The 17,663-nt window shown below is 39.9% G+C and overlaps 1 protein-coding gene across 1 annotated transcript in view; it reads right to left on the reverse strand.

Moving 5' to 3' along the window:
• Positions 1-10,496: 10,496 nt before the first annotated feature.
• Positions 10,497-17,663, reverse strand: part of myo18aa (myosin XVIIIAa) — a 148,372-nt gene continuing 141,205 nt past the window's right edge. The window contains 3 exon segments of the mRNA XM_036595280.1: positions 10,497-11,082; positions 13,602-15,118; positions 15,662-15,784. Of these exon segments, the coding sequence (XP_036451173.1) occupies positions 13,615-15,118; positions 15,662-15,784 (1,627 nt within the window). The 3' untranslated portion in view covers positions 10,497-11,082; positions 13,602-13,614.

Below are 17,663 nucleotides of genomic sequence, written 5' to 3' on the forward strand. Positions count from 1 at the left end.
GGGATTATGTTACAATTAAGGCATTAATAGAGATAGTAATAAGCTAAATATATACAAAATCATCATTTATAAGGTACTCTATATTAGGCTCTTTAAAGATCTTTTGATTTCTTTTAAAGTGGAGCAGAAATATTTAGATTTATCATGAATTTTTCACTAAAATAAAAATGTATTATTAAAAAAAATGCTGTCCCATGTTCCCATGTCAGTACTGAAACACAGTTTTAGTCCATAAAAAGGTGGAGCCTGTTTAAGCCACACCCCTGCATTTCAGAGCAGGAAGTGAGGCTGCATCCCTGTCCCTCATGGCCACATGGTGAGCAGTTAGATTCCATTGTTTTGAAGTAAATGTGTCCCAAAGTCTGAAAATCAGTGTGGAACATTAAGAATTGTCACTACCGAAACATATAATTTCACAAATTTCAGCATTTTTTTGTGTTTTGATGAAAAATACTACGATTTTTATGTATGCACACTTGTCCAAAGCTGTGTTTGCTAGTCATGTACAGGTTAGCGATTTAGAGTCGTCACTACCGAAACAGTCACGACTGAAACGTGGTAAAGTTTTGGTAGTTTTATGATTGTTTTCACAGTGAAAAAATGGAATGTTCAGTCATTTAGTTTTAATAAAATAAACACAATTCAGGTATAAAAAACATTCAAAACAAAAAAGATTGTAGTCTAAAGTCCAAGTCAGTTAAAAGTCCACAATGTGGTTTCAGCTCTGACTTTGTTGTCTTCTATGCTGTCATTACAGATTATGTTATGTACCATTGCTGCTAACTGTTATGATAGATGTCATAACGTTTGATGTCATGCTGGCTAAATAGAGTACACAGCAAACATAAGCATGTGACATTAACTGGTATGACATCTGTCATAACAATCAACAGTAACGATAACTACACTGTTATATTACTGAACACAATCTGTCATAACAGCTCATGACAGCATATGACATCTTCCATGACATGTTAATGGCATAGTTATGTCAATGTTATGTAGCAGGTTTCAGGTGAAGTGTTACCAAGAACTCATCTGTGGGCGAAGCTTGAACAGGTCAAAAGATACGACTCACTGAAAGGAGCCAGAATCTCTGTTTGGAACTGTTTTCTCCATGATTTCCGCTTTCTCTTTTCCTTATGTGTGTACAAAATACATAAAAATATGATTTGGCCATTTTACAGTCACTATGAGATATAATGCTGTGCTTTCTTTCTTGCGAAATCATTCAATTTTCCCACAGACGGGCAGCATTTCCTTCATCCATCCAGCAGCAGAAATCAGACTGCCTCCTCCACCGGAGCTGCAGTCTGTGTATTGCTCATTAGGGTGGAAATAATATGTGCAAACAAAGCATCGCTCAAAGCAGGACCCAGCAGGCTGGCAGGGCCTCTCTGCATTGCAAATGAGCGCTGCTGCCTCACCTGCTCCCCGTGGGGGGTCTCCCAGCACCTCCAATCACGGCGTATTGACAGGCAGCTGCAGCCCGCCGTCGGGGGGGTTCCAATCAGGCCGACTGAGGAGTGTTTCAGGCAGTGTGGCACAACCTCCTCCCTCACTGGATTAACCCAAGTGGGGGCCAAAGTCTGTAATTTGCAGGTTTATGGATGCATGACCTCCACGCATGAGGACGCAGAACAATTGGACTTGGAGGGGAAATACATCACACACGCTGTAGCTCCTCCAGTCAGATACATCAAGGCCAAACACAAACGTAAACAATTCCAAAAAAAGCTGGGAAAATGTGAAATGCAAATGAAAGTAGAAAGCAGGGATTAGAAAATTCACTTTGAACAAAAGCAGTACAAAGACATTTACTGTCGTTATCTTCATTATTTTCTGAAAATGGTGCCTGCAAAATGTTTCAAAACACACTACATGGACAAAAGTATTGGGACGTCTACATGTTACAGCTACAGGAGCTTTTATGACACCCATTCTAAATCCATAAGCATTCATATGGAGTTGGTCCCCCTTTGCAGCTCTAACAGCTTCCACTCTTCTGGGAAGCTTTCTACAAGATGTTGGAGAGTGTCTGTGGGAATTTTTGCCCATTTATCCAGAAAAGCATTTGTGAGGTCAGACACTGATGTTGGACGAGAGGGCCTGGCTCGCAATCTCCTTTCTAGTTCATCCCAATGGTGTTTGATGGGGTTGAGGTCAGGGCTCTGCAGGCCAGTCAAGTTCCTCCACACCAAACTCACCCAGCCAGGCCTTTATGGAGCTGCTTTGTGCACTGGGGCTCAGTCATGCTGGAAAAGAAAAGGTTCTTCCCCAAACTGTTCACACAAAGTTGGAAGCAGATATTTGTCCAAAATGTCTTGCTCTGCTGAAGCGTTAAGATTTCCCTTCACTGATTAAAGATAGCCTCAGATTAAGGATAGTCACACTGAGAAAGTGCTACACAAGTACTTAATGTGTACTAACTACACTCTTAAAAAAGACGATTCTTCAATGGTTTTTAGTAAAGACAATGGTTCTGTTTAGAACCATTCATACTCATAGAACCCATTGCATGCTTAAATTGTTCTTTGAATCATTAAATGGTTCTTCAGATTGATGAAAAATGTGCTGTAGATGGTTATATTTAGAACCTTTTTGAAAAGTGTTCTACACCGATCAGGCATGACATTATGACCACCTCCTTGTTTCTACACTCCATGCTGCTGGAGTTTTTAAACACTGTGTCCACTCACCGTCCACTCTATTAGACACTCCCACCTTGTCAGTCCACCTTGTAGATGTAAAGTCAGAGACGATAGCTCATCTGCTGCTGCACAGGTTGTGTTGGTCACCCTCCAGTCCTTCATCAGTGGTCAAAGAACGCTGCCCACAGGACGCTGCTGGCTGGCTATTTTTGGTTGGTGGACTATTCTCAGTCCAGCAGTGACACTGAGGTGTTTAAAAACTCCAGCAGCACTGCTGTGTCTGATCCACTCAGACCAGCACAACACACACAAACATACCACCACCACGTCAGTGTCACTGCAGTGCTGAGAATGATCCACCACCCAAATAGTACCTGCTCTGTGAGGGTCCTTGGGGGTCCTGACCACTGAAGAACAGGGTAAAAGGGGGCTAACAAAGTATGCAGAGAAACAGATGGACTACAGTCTGTAACTGTAGAACTACAAAGTGCACCTATATAGTAAGTGGAGCTGATAAAATGGACAATGAGCGTAGAAACAAGGAGGTGGTCATAATGTTATGCCTGATCGGTGTACATAGCACCAAAAAGGGTTCTTCTACTGTTGCAATGTCAAGTCTGTAAGAATAGGAGAACACTTTTTGGTGCTATATAGAACCCTTTTCAAGAATGTTCAACATGAAACCATATTCAACACGTTATCCATGAATCTGAAGAACCTTTTCACAACACAAAGAACCCTTTAATCATAAAAAAGGTTTTAGTGTTCATGGTTCTATATAAAACCATTTTCTTTACTAAAGAACCCCTGAAGAATCATCTTTTTTAAGTGTGTACCTTTTTGCGATATGTACTGTTTTTAGATTCAAAGCACCTTCCTTTCTTTCTTCCATCCATCCAATTCACTCACTCACTCACTCACTCACTCACATTTAGCAGGCTGAAGATTTTCCACAAGGGGGAGCTATTAGCATTCCAGTGCTTTGCATCTATGACATTGTGGCCTTGTTGAAAATCAAGTATTCCAATACATAAAAGAGAACATCCGAAGAATTTGCAAAATGAAATGAACAGAAATGAAGAGCCGTGATCAGAATTGATCACTGATTGGTCCTGACCAGTGTCCCACCAGCAAAAAAAACAGCATTCAAAGTACGCCTTGACCGACACAGGCAGAGACAGACAGGCTACTTTTGTCCAGCAGATGCCTTTCTGTCCCAGTGGACTGTAAAACATCATTGTGGGCACATAATGAATAGGGATCAGGCTTTTAAGCTGTCCCTCAGAGGCAGACCGCTGGACAGGACCGTCACATCACAGAGTGACGGGACAGAGCCGTGTGCCACTCAGAACGTCTGCGTCACAGCACCATCCACAAGACCCAGGGGGCAGAGGACGGATTTAATGCCCGTCTCTTTTTAATGACTCAACTCGCAGCCTTTATTAATCCTCCTGATAGATTGTTCCACCACTTTGAAATGCAAACTAAGTCAACTCCATTATAATCTTTATGACACAAATTCCTAACTGTGTGAATGTTTAATAGGATGTTTTATTCAGTAGTCATGCATTCAAGCAAAAGGACATCATCACTCACCAGCACAGCTAGACTCACAGAGGATGTGGCTCATGCACTACCGTTCAAAAGTTTGGAAGCACTGAGTGTGTTTACATTTATTCAATAATCTGAGGATAATCGGATTTGTGCAGTTATCTGATTATTCAAATGGTCATGTGAACAGCACACTGATTTCTTAGATCAGAGTAAGGTCTAGAAATCTGTTAAAGAGAGCTGTATTTTAGCTCAGTAATCAGACTTCTCAGTGCATGTGAACTCTTACTCTGATTTCTTTCATATTTCTCAGTCTGCATGTGTGAAAACAGACGGCGGTACCGGAAATAAGTGAGCAGCAGCTGAAACCAAATATATGCTTGATGAAATAATGGATTTAAACATTCTTCATCTTCTAGACGATGTATGTTCATATTTTTAGGTAAAGTGACTCAGGGTTTTAAAAAAAAAGCCACAACATGAAGTTTGAGTTTTACATTGTGTTTATCTCACATCTAGTTTATGGGCTGGTTGCAAAGCAGAAATCTGATTACTGCCTGACTGACATAGACCTGGAGTTCCCCCCATTATCTGATTACTCAAGTGCATGTAAATGTGTTGATCAGATTACTGACAAAATCTGATTTTCTGCAGTTATCGGGTTATTAAGTGCAGGTAATCGCACTCAATGTTTGGCAACACTGTACATGAAACCTACTATATCACACTGACATCACCATACCATGAACATGTCATGGCAGATGTTATTTGCGATCAGTAGTCATGACATCAAACGTTATGGCATCACACACACACACACACACACACACACACACACACACACACGCCAGTCCATCACAGGGCAGACACACAGACATACACATTCACACACATGTCTTTGGACTGTGGGAGGAAATAAGAGCACCTGGAGGAAATCCATGCAAACACAGGGAGAACATGAAACTCCACACAGAAAAGACCCTGGTTGCCCAGCCAGGGATACAACTGTACAATTACACATTTTTTTTCCCAGAAACTAATTTCCCCACCTCAGTGAGAATATGTTTTAGTTTCGAATAACACTGAGAATTCTAACTCTATCAATCTGGAAAAACTGGCTCCCAGTTTTGACCAGTGAATTGCATCAATTTTCTATGAATATTGCAAAAACATATATAAATAAAACTTTTGGTGTAGATTTTTCAAAATTTCTGCATAGTTCCATTGGTGAGATGTGATCATTCATAGAGAAACTTACTCACTCTTTACAGCGGTGGTGACAGAAACCAGGCGTCACAATGCCTCCAATACAAATATAGCTATTTTATTTACTACCTAAAACCACCAGTGAACCTAAATGTGTCGTCTGAGTTTTTATATGTTAATGACAGTAAAATAGTGGAACATTTCCCTGCGTGAATGGCTTGACAGAAATTTACAGATCACTAATAAGTGAGTAATGGTACAGTAATATTACAGTAACAAGTTGTACTAATTAGTCTAGTTGTTACTTAAAAATAAGTTAGTAATGGTGGTAACTAGTTAGTAATAAAATTATAAATTGATGGTAATAAACTTTCACCGCTAATAAATATAATTTGGTTGAATTGAGTTTATGCAAAATAATTAATTGGTAACTATTCCAGTAAAATTGAAAAGTGGGTAATATTACACAATTAGTCAATCATTGCATTTTGGTTAGTACATTTATATGGAATATAATATCTGCCTAATCAACAAATCACCCCAATTCTTTTAAATCACTAAGGGGTTTCATCATAATAGGGTTATAAATTCAAAACCAATTAAGTAATTCTGCTAATATGTTATTATGGCTATGAAATACAAATCCACTTGTTTTCGCTTAGTTTCTTACCTGTTATTTATTTAAAAGGCCTGGCACAGTGCGCTGTGGGTCTATGACAAATAAGGTTTTCAAATATGGCAATTTTTTAAATTCTTATTAAGAAGGACATAATATGCATTTTCACATCTGCATTTATATCTATGTGAATTTGATATCTTAAATACAGCCAGTGTTATCAAAGCTTTTAATTGCAGTTAATTTCAGTTATTTAGACTGTGCTGGTCTGGTTGTGCCACCTGACTTTTCAGACTAATTTCAAATGAAACAGGCATCTAATCTACACCCGTAGAAACCTTCCTCCTTAAACTTAAGTTTATACCTACATTTTTTCAAATAAACATTATTATAAAAATTACACATTTTCATGGTTCTTCTAAAGTCAGACCACTGACATGGTAAACTGTTCTAACAATGATTCAAAAGTGAAAATTTGCTAAAATTTGTACTGACCCTGGCACCATGAAGGTCACTTGGGGTCTTCTTTATGATACATTATCTGGTCCCCTTTTGTAAAAGCATGTCAAAATAAAAGTGCTTTTGGATGTGCCATCTGACATTTGAATAACAAAGAACTTGAAGACTTGAAGTTTTTCAGTGAGCTGAGCACTTTTAAAGTGGCCTTATTTTGCAAAATGGTTTTTATTTTAAAGTTCTCAAACATGAAATCGGGCCGAACTATTTTTTTTTAGAATTTTTTATAACTAAATGACCTTTTTTGATTTAAATGACCTTTTTTGATTTAAAAAAAAATATTTTTGGCCAAAATCTCAGGCATCAGGCAGCATATTTATAGCCATTTCATGTAATATATTTCTGTGAGGGAGCTTTTAGAGGCAGTAAACTCTTCAGACATCTGGTTCCCATCACCACCACTGTGAACAATTCTGGCCCCAGAACAGAGCAGTTTGCAGCAAACGTGAATGACTTTGCAGTTATACATACAGCTTCATTTAATTATGCAGAAAGTTATATTATTATTATAAATTCCTGTTCACAAAATGTGTAAAACACACTAAATATAACTTTTAGCGTCCATACTATTTAAATCTACTCTCTTTTATTGCAAATAATTTTAGGATGCTGAGAGAATAAAGCTCTCCTCTTATGCAAACAGGGAAAATTAATTAGTAATTAACTCAGCTAATGGGGTCAAAAAGATAAAAAAACAGAGAGACAAGGCAAACAATCACCATTATTTATTTACAATAAAACTAACGCATCATTCCTAAATTTATGGAGATAAGCCTTTCTCAAAGATATATAATAAATATTCTATATATGCCTTTGTTTTTATTGCATAAGCTACTACAGTAGCGCACACAAAGTGTCATCGTACACGTTTTGGTAATAAAACGTTCTATTTGATGCATAGAAAAACATGGGAGAAGGAAAACAAAGCAAAAGCTGAATGATATGCTAACAGCTTGTCCAGTAAACACATTACATTCTTTCCCTGTTTCATGTGTGACCACATTACACAAGGTCATCTGTGTGCATGACCGCACATCTTTGAACAAGCTTCTTTAACTGTCCTGTGTCAGACTAATCCACACACTGTATTTTGGCAGATTTATATAACATTATATAAGAATCAATCTATCGTCTCCAGCTATAGGATATCAATATTAAGGCCAAAATGTAGATTAACCCAACATGAAAACAGATTTTGAGGAATATCTGAGGATTTCACATTCCAAGGAATTTTAAAGGAATAATTTGGCGAAAACTTTTTCACAATTTTCCGTTTTATCTAGATGTGGTCAATCAGCCGGCCAAGTTCTGTGTTTAAATTATGCTTCTTTCCTTTTGTGCTGGAGTTACAAGGCTAATGTAGCTTATAAACACTAGAAGTCAATAGTCACCCAAATCCTTTCTGTAAATACATGCCCAAAACGTCTCTCAGCCAACTCAAAATGCATCCAGAGCCCCAAACTAAGAAAATTTTTTTGCTTTTTCGAAATAAAAGAGTACATAAACAATGTTACTGGGCCCGAAAAAACTGAAATCTGCTTATTAGAATCTGCTGCCAGAGGAGTTACAGTGCATTCTTCATGCCACATTACAATCAGTTTCTTTACATGTCAAAAAACGCAACAACAGCATTGAGAAATCATGAAATTAACAGAAAAGAGGAGATAAAACAGCAGAAATAGCCGTTTGGTGTCGGTCTTGAAGGGTTAAATTTCACCTTCCACTCCCCAGTCCTTACAGTCCATATATAGAAATTAAGCTGCAAACAGTCTATATTGAGTTTACTGTGTTCGTGATGTCACAAAAAACACATATATACCTATGCAGCCTACAGCAGTTAAGCTCCGCCCATTCCCATTCAGGTTTTAAGTTCTGTAGCCCAGGTGGCTTCCTGAATGAGGCACAATTCAGGGAAGCCAAACAGAACAGAGCTTGTTTACATATATCAGTCTTAAAGGCACACAAAATAGACTGTTTAAATCTAATGAAAGAATGACTGGAAAATGGTCATGAAAAAAAAGAGAGGTTTTTGTATATAAACCCACATCAGTGTCATTAGTGGACAAATAATAAGATGGAAGAAAAAAACAGGACGTGGGCCCTTTAAGGTCAAGTGGCTGCCTGTCCCAGTTTTGTTCATTTTTATAGTTGACAGTAAGTCACATTGACAAGTCAGTGCAACCTTAATGAAGACCTAGATGTGGTTTGAGCAGGTTGAGAAAAACTTTCGGGATGTATTTAAAGAAAAGATTTGGGTGACTATTGACTTCTACTGTTAGCAATATTAGCCTCGTAGCAAAATTTGAACATCAAACATTTCTTGGCTGGTTGACAACATCTGGGTAAATGGAAAACTATGTACACACAAACCATTCCTTTAACTGCCATTAATGAGCTTATAGACTTCGGAAGAAGCGGAGGCATCAGGACATTAAAAGAAAAATAAAGCAAAAGCCTCAACTACCAGCAAATATAATCCCTTTGGGAAATAAATCTTAAAACCAAAGAAAGAACTGTGACCACTGAGGAGAGAAGGAGATAAAGTAGTGAATAAACTATGTGATGAAAGCAGTGAAGCTGGTGCTTGAGAAGTCCAGCAGGTTCAAGGCAAAGTTCACGACGTCCACACAGCAGCAGCAGCCTGACTAAGCAAATCTCTTAAAAAAATAGGAACCAGTTTCTAAAGATAAAGATTGTTTTCCTCACAATAATAATGCAGAGTATTATGTTTTCATCTGGAAACGTCTCCTATAGAGAGCATTATGTCACTGAGACTGTTGCAGGAGTAGGGGGGTGTCTGTAGCGCAGTGGGAGGCACTTGGCCTGCTGTGAGAAGTCTAGCCCAAGTTTAGTAATATCAGTACTGCTCCCTGACCTGGTGTCCCGCTTTGAAACAACAACTAAACAACACTTCTGAAATCAAAAAACTGGCTGCTTTAATTATAAAATCGTTTTGAGTGGGACAACGGAAACCAGCACCCCCAACGTGTGCGCCTGAGCTTTAGCTGAATAACCCTGACACACTGTAAAAAACAAAAATGATACAGTCATTAAAAATGATCTCTGACTTACTGTATGTTGGCAAGTGAAAGCATCTTAAATGTAAGCAATATTTTAAAGTTTTCTCAGTTTCCCATTATAACACTTTGGAATATTAGATTATTCAACCTGTTTTTAGCATTTCTACTTAAAGTGATCTTATGAAGTGATTCTGCACTTGCTTGTTATTTCCAGCAAAACTGTCTGCCAGTCCATGGAGATAATTTGCTTCAATAAAATAAAAAAAATAAAAAATAAAATTCTGTAACACTTTCTATGAATGTCACCTTTGTAAGCATCTATAAACACATTCATAGCATGTTATAATGCATTCATAAGGCATTATAAACATGGCTATAAATATTAATAAAAATGCATTACATGTTATAGCCATGCTCATTATGCATTATGAATTGTTAACATAATACATTATAAGTACTGATCATAACAAATTATAAGAGCTCATAAGCCGTATTTGTCCGCTCTAAGTAAAGTGAAGCGTACTGTACTAAAGCCTCCTCCAGTGTTAAGAGTGAGGCTTCAAGTTGAAGTATTTACTGAACAATTTAATGAAACACTAAAACATACATAATAAAGCACATTACAGGCTTCAAATGTCAGAGTTTAAACTAGTGCTGCCATCAGTGTTTTACCCAATGTGGGAAAGGTAATGTACACCACCGTTAGCTTGGTACTTGTCTTTACTTTACGCTCTCCAAGCTGGGACTGACTTCTTTGGCACTGACAGTATAACATGTTATCACCTTACTTATAATGCATTATATTAACAATTCATAATGTATAATAAACATGGCTATAAAGTGTAATCCAGTGTAATTCATTTTTATAAATGTTTATGATCATGTTTATAATGCCGTATGAAGGCATTATAACATGTTATAAATGTGTTTATAGATGCTTACAAAGGTGACATTCATAGAAAGTGTTACCATTAATTCAAATAAGTTACAATGTAAAGAAATGGGTTAAACAGGTTGAATAATCTTCCTAAAACAGTCTCACATTAGCAATACTGCCTATTTAAGATGCAGTGGAAGATCAGAAAGATGGATGGGGATTTTGGGATTTGGAAGCCAGCAGTGATCAACTAGTCTCATCACTGATGGATGATGAGAAGTTCATAGTGTAAAGAACACTTTAAGAGGCAATGGTTTCAATGCAGAGTTCTACATCATTATTTTAAAGCTCTATCATTAAATAACACAAACCATGTACACTACGGTTCATTTTTGTCCAATAGGGCCGCAAGCAGCCCAGAGTGTCTGAGATAAGCAGAAGGCTACGTCAAGGAGTGAGAGATCTTCCTCAAATCCAGTGCACGGGTTCACGTTAGCGATGGTTCAGATCTACGCTGTGGCCTCCGCAAGCCTGGTATCGTCATTGCCGTCGATAACGAGAGTTTGGCTGGACTGCTGGAGATCTTTCTCTTCCTCGGCAGTTTCCTCCACTGTTCGGCTCAAGTGTCTCTTGTAGAGAGGTGGGCTGGAAGAAGGAAAACAGACAAGTGATGATTTTAGGAAAGGCTGGTTAAACAATGAAAGAGCGACGGGCGAGCTGTTTGCTCTGGGTTGCAGGTTAATCACAGTCACCCAGGGCTTTGTCTTGCCTCAGAAAGAGGCGAAGCAGGAAGGAACCCATTCAGAAATCAATAGCAGCTGTGAGTTCATGTAGTGGTGAACAGTCTTGCTGCACCAGTGGTTCCCAATTCTGGGTTGCTGCACTGTCAGAATTCTGGGTTGCTGCACTGTCAGAAAAAGGTACTGTGGAGGTACATTTTTTGTTCATCAAGGTACAAACAATGTAAATGAACCTTCAAAGGTACAAGAATGGTTTTGAGATTCAATAGTGTACCTTAAATCGGTTTTTCCAGGGCAAAGGAATACATTTTGCTGTTATCAGAACAAAAACTTGTATCTCTAAAATAAGAACTTTATGGGAGAAGGATAAAACATACTTTACTTTTAATGTAAGTCAATGGAACCAAACATTTTTCCAAGTAATGCTGAGCCATTTATTTGGTCCATTCATCATGACATTTCGACACAATGTAAAGGGTAACAGGCATTTTCAAATTATGTCAAAAACTGAAAAATGACAAAAATGGAGATATGAGGTTTTGTTCCGACAGCAGCGATTTGTACCTTTTCAAAAACCAAATGTTTTAAAACAGAACAACATTATAAAGTTGGAGACGAGATGGTGTGTGTGGAGTCTATACAACTGCAAAGGATTATAGTGCAATTATGTTTCCTAGCTAAGAAACTAAAGATGTACCCTTGAAGGTACCACCCCAGTGACAGTGTAGTACCTTTTTTGAGTGTGGAGTACACTTGCTCTGCATAATTTTGGTGTTTTCCCTCTCTCTAACACATCTCATCAAAGTAACCTGTTCATTAACAAAACATTTCAGAATCATACTGGGTGAGCTAGTAGCTAACTAGGATAGTATAGCCCCAGTCCAAAAAATGAAGGACACTGTATGAAAATTATGGGAAAGAAGAGAATTTGCTTGTTTACTTACTACTGCTGTGTCTTAACCATGTCTTAACCATGTCTTAACTATGTCTTAACTATGTTTAACCATCAAAATGACCATTCACAACAGCCATTAAGTACAAATGAAACATTTCACGTCAAATAATTCATTACATTTAAGATAATCCACTCGCCGAAAATTCCTGATAGACACCAAGACCTGGTAGACCCCAAAACTGTCCCCATCAGATAAACAGCACTTAAAGCTTTCATCTTTGAGAGAGAGGAGAAAATCAAGCTGCTTCAGATCTGAAAACATCCACAGTCCATCCTTCCACTCTGAGAAGATAACTCAGTGCTATGGGTCTAAAAGGATGTGTAGCTGTCAAGAAGCTCTTCCTGAGAAAAGGAAAGAAGAAAATTTGCACTAGAACACTGAAAATGGACATCTGAGATGTGGAGTAAGGTTTAATGGACTGAGTCTAAATTGGTAATTGGGACTATTTGGATCGTTAGCAGCAAAAAAAAAAGCAGCCAACTTTTAAGACTAAACTTTGGACAAATAACTTGTGTAAAAATAACCCTCCAGATTTCTTTGAAAAACTTAAAGCAAGTGGGTGTTAAACTGTGTAAGTATTGATCTAAAAAGTCCAGTAAAAACGTTAGGCGGTCATGCACCTGCTGAGCTAAGGGCCCCAGTGCAATTGCTCTACATGGTCTGCCGATAGTTAAGCCACTGATTAAAGCTTGGAAAATACTAGAGCACGTGTACTCCAGGACCAGGATTGGGAACCACTAAACTACACTAAAGTCACTCCTAAACCATTTCAGACAAAGGGTTTTGCAGCATATTCATGCAACAATGAAATCAGAGAAAATTAATCTTAACTAATTCTTTTGTGCATGAATAAACACGCCTAGCTCTAATAGACATTGTTAATACCCGAGTGCAAACTAAATGGCTCAGACTGCATTAAATATTTATAAATATAGTGGGTGCAGCATCACCAGGGAACAAAAAAACATATGCTGTGGAGGTCTGGCTAAATTAACTTCTCCGGAGCTAGTGTTGTTTTGTTGCATTTGAGTCATTTATCACACAGGCCATTCAGTGTGAATTAGTATGGGCGCCTGCATGCTCAGGGCTCCCTGCTTCGCCACCCTAAACAAACCTCTTTCTGGGGAAGAAAGCAGATGATTAGATGATAAACCTAGTCTTCTTCAGGGGACACAAAATAACCCATGAAGCAAACCATGCAACAAAACAAAAGCTACATAGGAAGCTCATTAATTTCTATCTCCTCTCAATGTTAAACTTCAAACGGTGTTAGGAGTTTATGGCTGGTTGGACAAAATGCCAGCACGTCTCACCGAACAGAAATTGGTCTCAAGAACTCCTACATGCATGCAGAGTTGATGCCAGTTAGTCGTTATACTGGTGTGAAAACTATCCTACGGTCCACCATCCGGAGGTATACTGTGGTTACTAATATGTTAGTGTAACACCATGCTGTTCCTCCAGTCACCTGCTGCACGTTTTTAATCATCATCAGGCCTGTAGAGGTATTTCATCATCAGGTTGTCCACTTTCTTTTTCTTCCTCTTGTCTTCTTTCTTGCTCGGGGGTCTCTCCCCAGGACCATCTGGTCCCCTTTCCCCGTCCGATCCAATTGCACCCCTGCCTAAGCCCTTCTTGATGCTGCTGGAACTCCGGTAGGAGACGGTGGACCCAGAGCTGGAGGACGATTCGGAATCTGAGGATTCTGACTCAGATGATTCTGATTCGGATTCAGATTCAGACTCGCTCTCCTTCTTCCTGCTCTTCCTGGACCCTTTCTTCCCTTTATTCCTGGAGCTCTTCCTGCGGTCATCCTCTGAGGAGCTCTCTGATTCAGAGTCTCGTTTCTTCTTCTTCTTCTTGGCTTTGTGGCTGCTGCTTCGGCTGCGAGAGCTTAAGCTGCTGGAGGTGCGGCCATAGTCCAGTGCTGAGCCAGATGCTGAGCGGCGCAGACTGGATGTGCTTCGGCCTAGACCAGCATCGTCATCATCATCTTGCAGGGCACTCCTGAGACTGCGTACACCCGTTCGGTTGTCCTTCCCTTCTTCTGCGCCTCCCTTGTCTTGCTCTTCATCCGAGTCTTCCAGACTGCGGCGCTTGAACTTGATAGGCTTGAAGCTGAGGACTTCATTGATTGCTTTTTCCAGATCTGGGTCTAGATAGTTCCGGTGACTGACTGGTTTGATATCCGTGCCTTCCTGGCCATCTTCGGAAGAGCGAGCCTGGGCAGGGGTGGACAGGCTCCGCCCCAGAGACCGAGGGCTATAGGCCGAGACTCCACCCTCGCTGAAGGCCACACTCATAGCATCGTCATCATCATCCAAGTCCACACCAAACTCACTTAGCCGGCTACTGCGGGCCAACGACGTCCGAGAGGTAAGGCTGATGCTTCCAGGACTCCGTCCTCCTGAGCGCCGACTCAGGCCAGGACTGGTCAAAGGCCCAAAGTCGCTACGGCTGTCATCCATCCATGAGGTACTGCGGCGCAAGCTGTAGTTGCTCAGGGTGGACTTGGCGTCATCATCCTGGTCCAAGCCACGGCGCGTTGAGGCTCTGCTGGGTGCCACAGAGGACACAGTGGATTCTTTATCAAAATCTGGGCTGCTCTTGGTCCAGCGTCTGTCAAGACCTTTCCTGGCCATGCTTGTGGCCTCAGAGTAAGCTTGGGAGATGACAGAGCCCCGGTCATCTGGATCATCTCCAGCCTTCTCGCCAGATTTGTTCTTTGCTTTGCGGAACGAGGAGTGGTCCGGGGTGTCCGGCTGCTCCTTCAGGGCGCTAAAGAGGGAGCTCTCGTCCCCCTTGCCTCCGATGGAGTCCTTCAGGTTGGAGCGCTTCCTGTAGCTGAGGGAGCTCATTACAGACACTGACCTGATCTGCTCTGCATTTTTGCCATCTTTTTCTTTCATTTCCTGCCCTTCCTTACCCTCTTTCCCTTCTTTTACCTCTTTGACATCAGCATTAGCTGCGTTAGGGTATTTGAGGCTTTTAGCGGGAACGAAAAACAGACAGACATGACACAAACAAGGGAAGAAACAGTAATCAGAAACACAATGATTCAGACAGGATGGTTTGAAAATCAAAGGATATACAGTGTAAAAAATATATGATGTGAAAATTAACAAAAAGACTTTGATAGAGGAGGATAAAAGAAACAGAAAGTGAAATAAAAAAGGATTTTTTTTTTAAATAAAGAGCAAATTCTGGAAAAAGAGGCACGGTTTAGACACTTTTGACAGGAACATCCACTAGAGAGGAGCTGCGATATGGCCCTGCCCTGCCTAGCCATCGGATGCCTCAGTGAACCCCATCAGAACAGGCTCCCAATGCAATATGCTATTTGCTAAGCAGTAATCGTGTGAAATAGCCCACCACTCCGCAGAACTCCAGGTAGCACAAGCACCAGTTTTTTCTTCATCTCCTCCTCCTATGCAGTCTCGAGGAGAGCGAGATAAGGAGACTTGCTCAATCATTTCAAGCCTAGGAGGAAGGTGCTCTAATAAGCAGCTAGAGATGCTCGGTACTAACCTGGGGGTCTTCAAGCTGCCCTCGTCTGATAGAGTCTTGGTGGAGCCCTTATTCTTCGAGAGCCATGATTTCACCCCATCCACGCGGTCCTCCACCTCAGAGTCCAGGTCTGAGTCATCTCCACTGTGCGAAATGGAAAGTCTGAATGAGTGACTGTTATAACGAAAAACATTTTAGCCACACTTAGATGGTTATTCAAACATTAGAATTAGTGTTTAAATAACCAACATAACTGTTGTGTGGGTTAAGGAGTCAACTAGCAGCTGAGACGGCAAATCAAATTTGTGGAAAAGCTCGCATTCATCTTCAGATAACAAAAATTCGGGGAAGCGATTATGGACAAGGAACACATAAGAACCACAAGAACAGTGTAAAATGTAGGACAATGCTTTTTGAACATGCCCCTTCATAGCGAAGAACACAGAAAATGACAAAATGGGTAGGATGCATTGTAACCACACCAAAGGCAAGCTTACATGGAAATTCGTTTTTCCCAATGATTTGTACATGATTCAATTGTATGAACTGAATCGCTCAGTCATACAGAGTAGCTTGATATGAAATGGAGCATCGTGGAGAAACTAATCGAGTCTATACAATGGTGGTAAATGGAACCCCAGGTCTACAATACAAATATAGCCAGTTTTTTAACTATTTTGCCTTACAACATGCTGCAAGAATCTCTCCACCATTAATAGAATTTTAAAATGATGTTTTAGGCCAAAAGCTTATCTCAAACCTATCGTAAAACCATGTCTCAGGCCTCAGGCAGTGCATTTGTAACCATTTCCCATAACAACTGTTCTAAAAGGAAGCTTTTAAACTTTAGAGGCCTTAAACTTTTTAGACGTCTGGTTCCTATCAACACCACTGTGAACAGTCCTGAACTGTCAAGCTTTCTCCACCAAAGCACTCTGAATGATAATGTGTACATCTTAATGATTCCATTATACAGAAATTATAGTACAGCAGAACAGAAAATAATAGAATTCCCTTTAAATGAATATCATTATGCATGGAAATAATGATGTAGGGAAGAAACTTGGTGTTATTGTGCAGTGAGAATTTACGGCTCTTAGAACAAAACGATCCCTTCCATAAATACACATTTGAATGAACGCTTTCCTTTCCCCTCTTAAGTGTATAATAAGTCGCAATGCAGGCTGAGACACGGAATGCAAATTGCTTCTTGAAGGCACAATTAACTGCGCCAGCATTGCCGGCCTATGGTAATGGTGTTCTGTCTCTAAGTCTCTCTTAGAATATTGTTACCGAAGCTCCACTAGTACCATGCAACTCAGCACAATCAATAACCAGCAGAAAACGAATGAGAGGGAGAGGGAGGGAAAGAAATCTACAAAAAGTCCTCTCAATCCATTCTCATTTAAGCGCCATTGACATCTGGACTGACGTTAACAGCCAACAGCCATCTCTGAGTACGATGACATGAAAGATTTAACATGCTCTCTTTTCTTCAGTTCTTGTCAAAACAATAGCATTTACCATTCCTCTCCATTTCTCTGTATTTACAGTCTTAGTCTCAGTTGGTCCATGAAGTAATATTGTTATTGGCTGGTCACAGTGGTACCGCTATTGAAAACCCTTAGGTGAACTGGTTTTGACATTGCCATCTATTGGCGAGACCTAATGGCCAATGGCTTGCCAGCGGCTTGAAATCTAATCCAATCAGCTTTGTGGACAGTTCTCAAACAGCAGTCCTGTGGTTTCTGAAAGATTTTTTTTCATGCCTTAGCAGCCATAAAACATTATAAAAATACGATTATTCTTTACATTTATACAATTCAGAACACTTTACTGTGCAATTAAACTCATACCACTGGTCTGTCATCATCACATAGCGTGCCAATCTGACCTATGATCATCTTTCACCCACTTATGCTGTACTCCTAATCCACAAAACCATCTGTGTACCACCTATGAATGGCTATACAGCATAAAAAGGCAAATAAGGCCAATTTGCAATTTCCAATATTTTGACTAG

Source organism: Colossoma macropomum, unplaced genomic scaffold (genome assembly GCF_904425465.1).
Source record: "Colossoma macropomum unplaced genomic scaffold, Colossoma_macropomum, whole genome shotgun sequence".
NCBI lineage: Eukaryota > Metazoa > Chordata > Actinopteri > Characiformes > Serrasalmidae > Colossoma > Colossoma macropomum.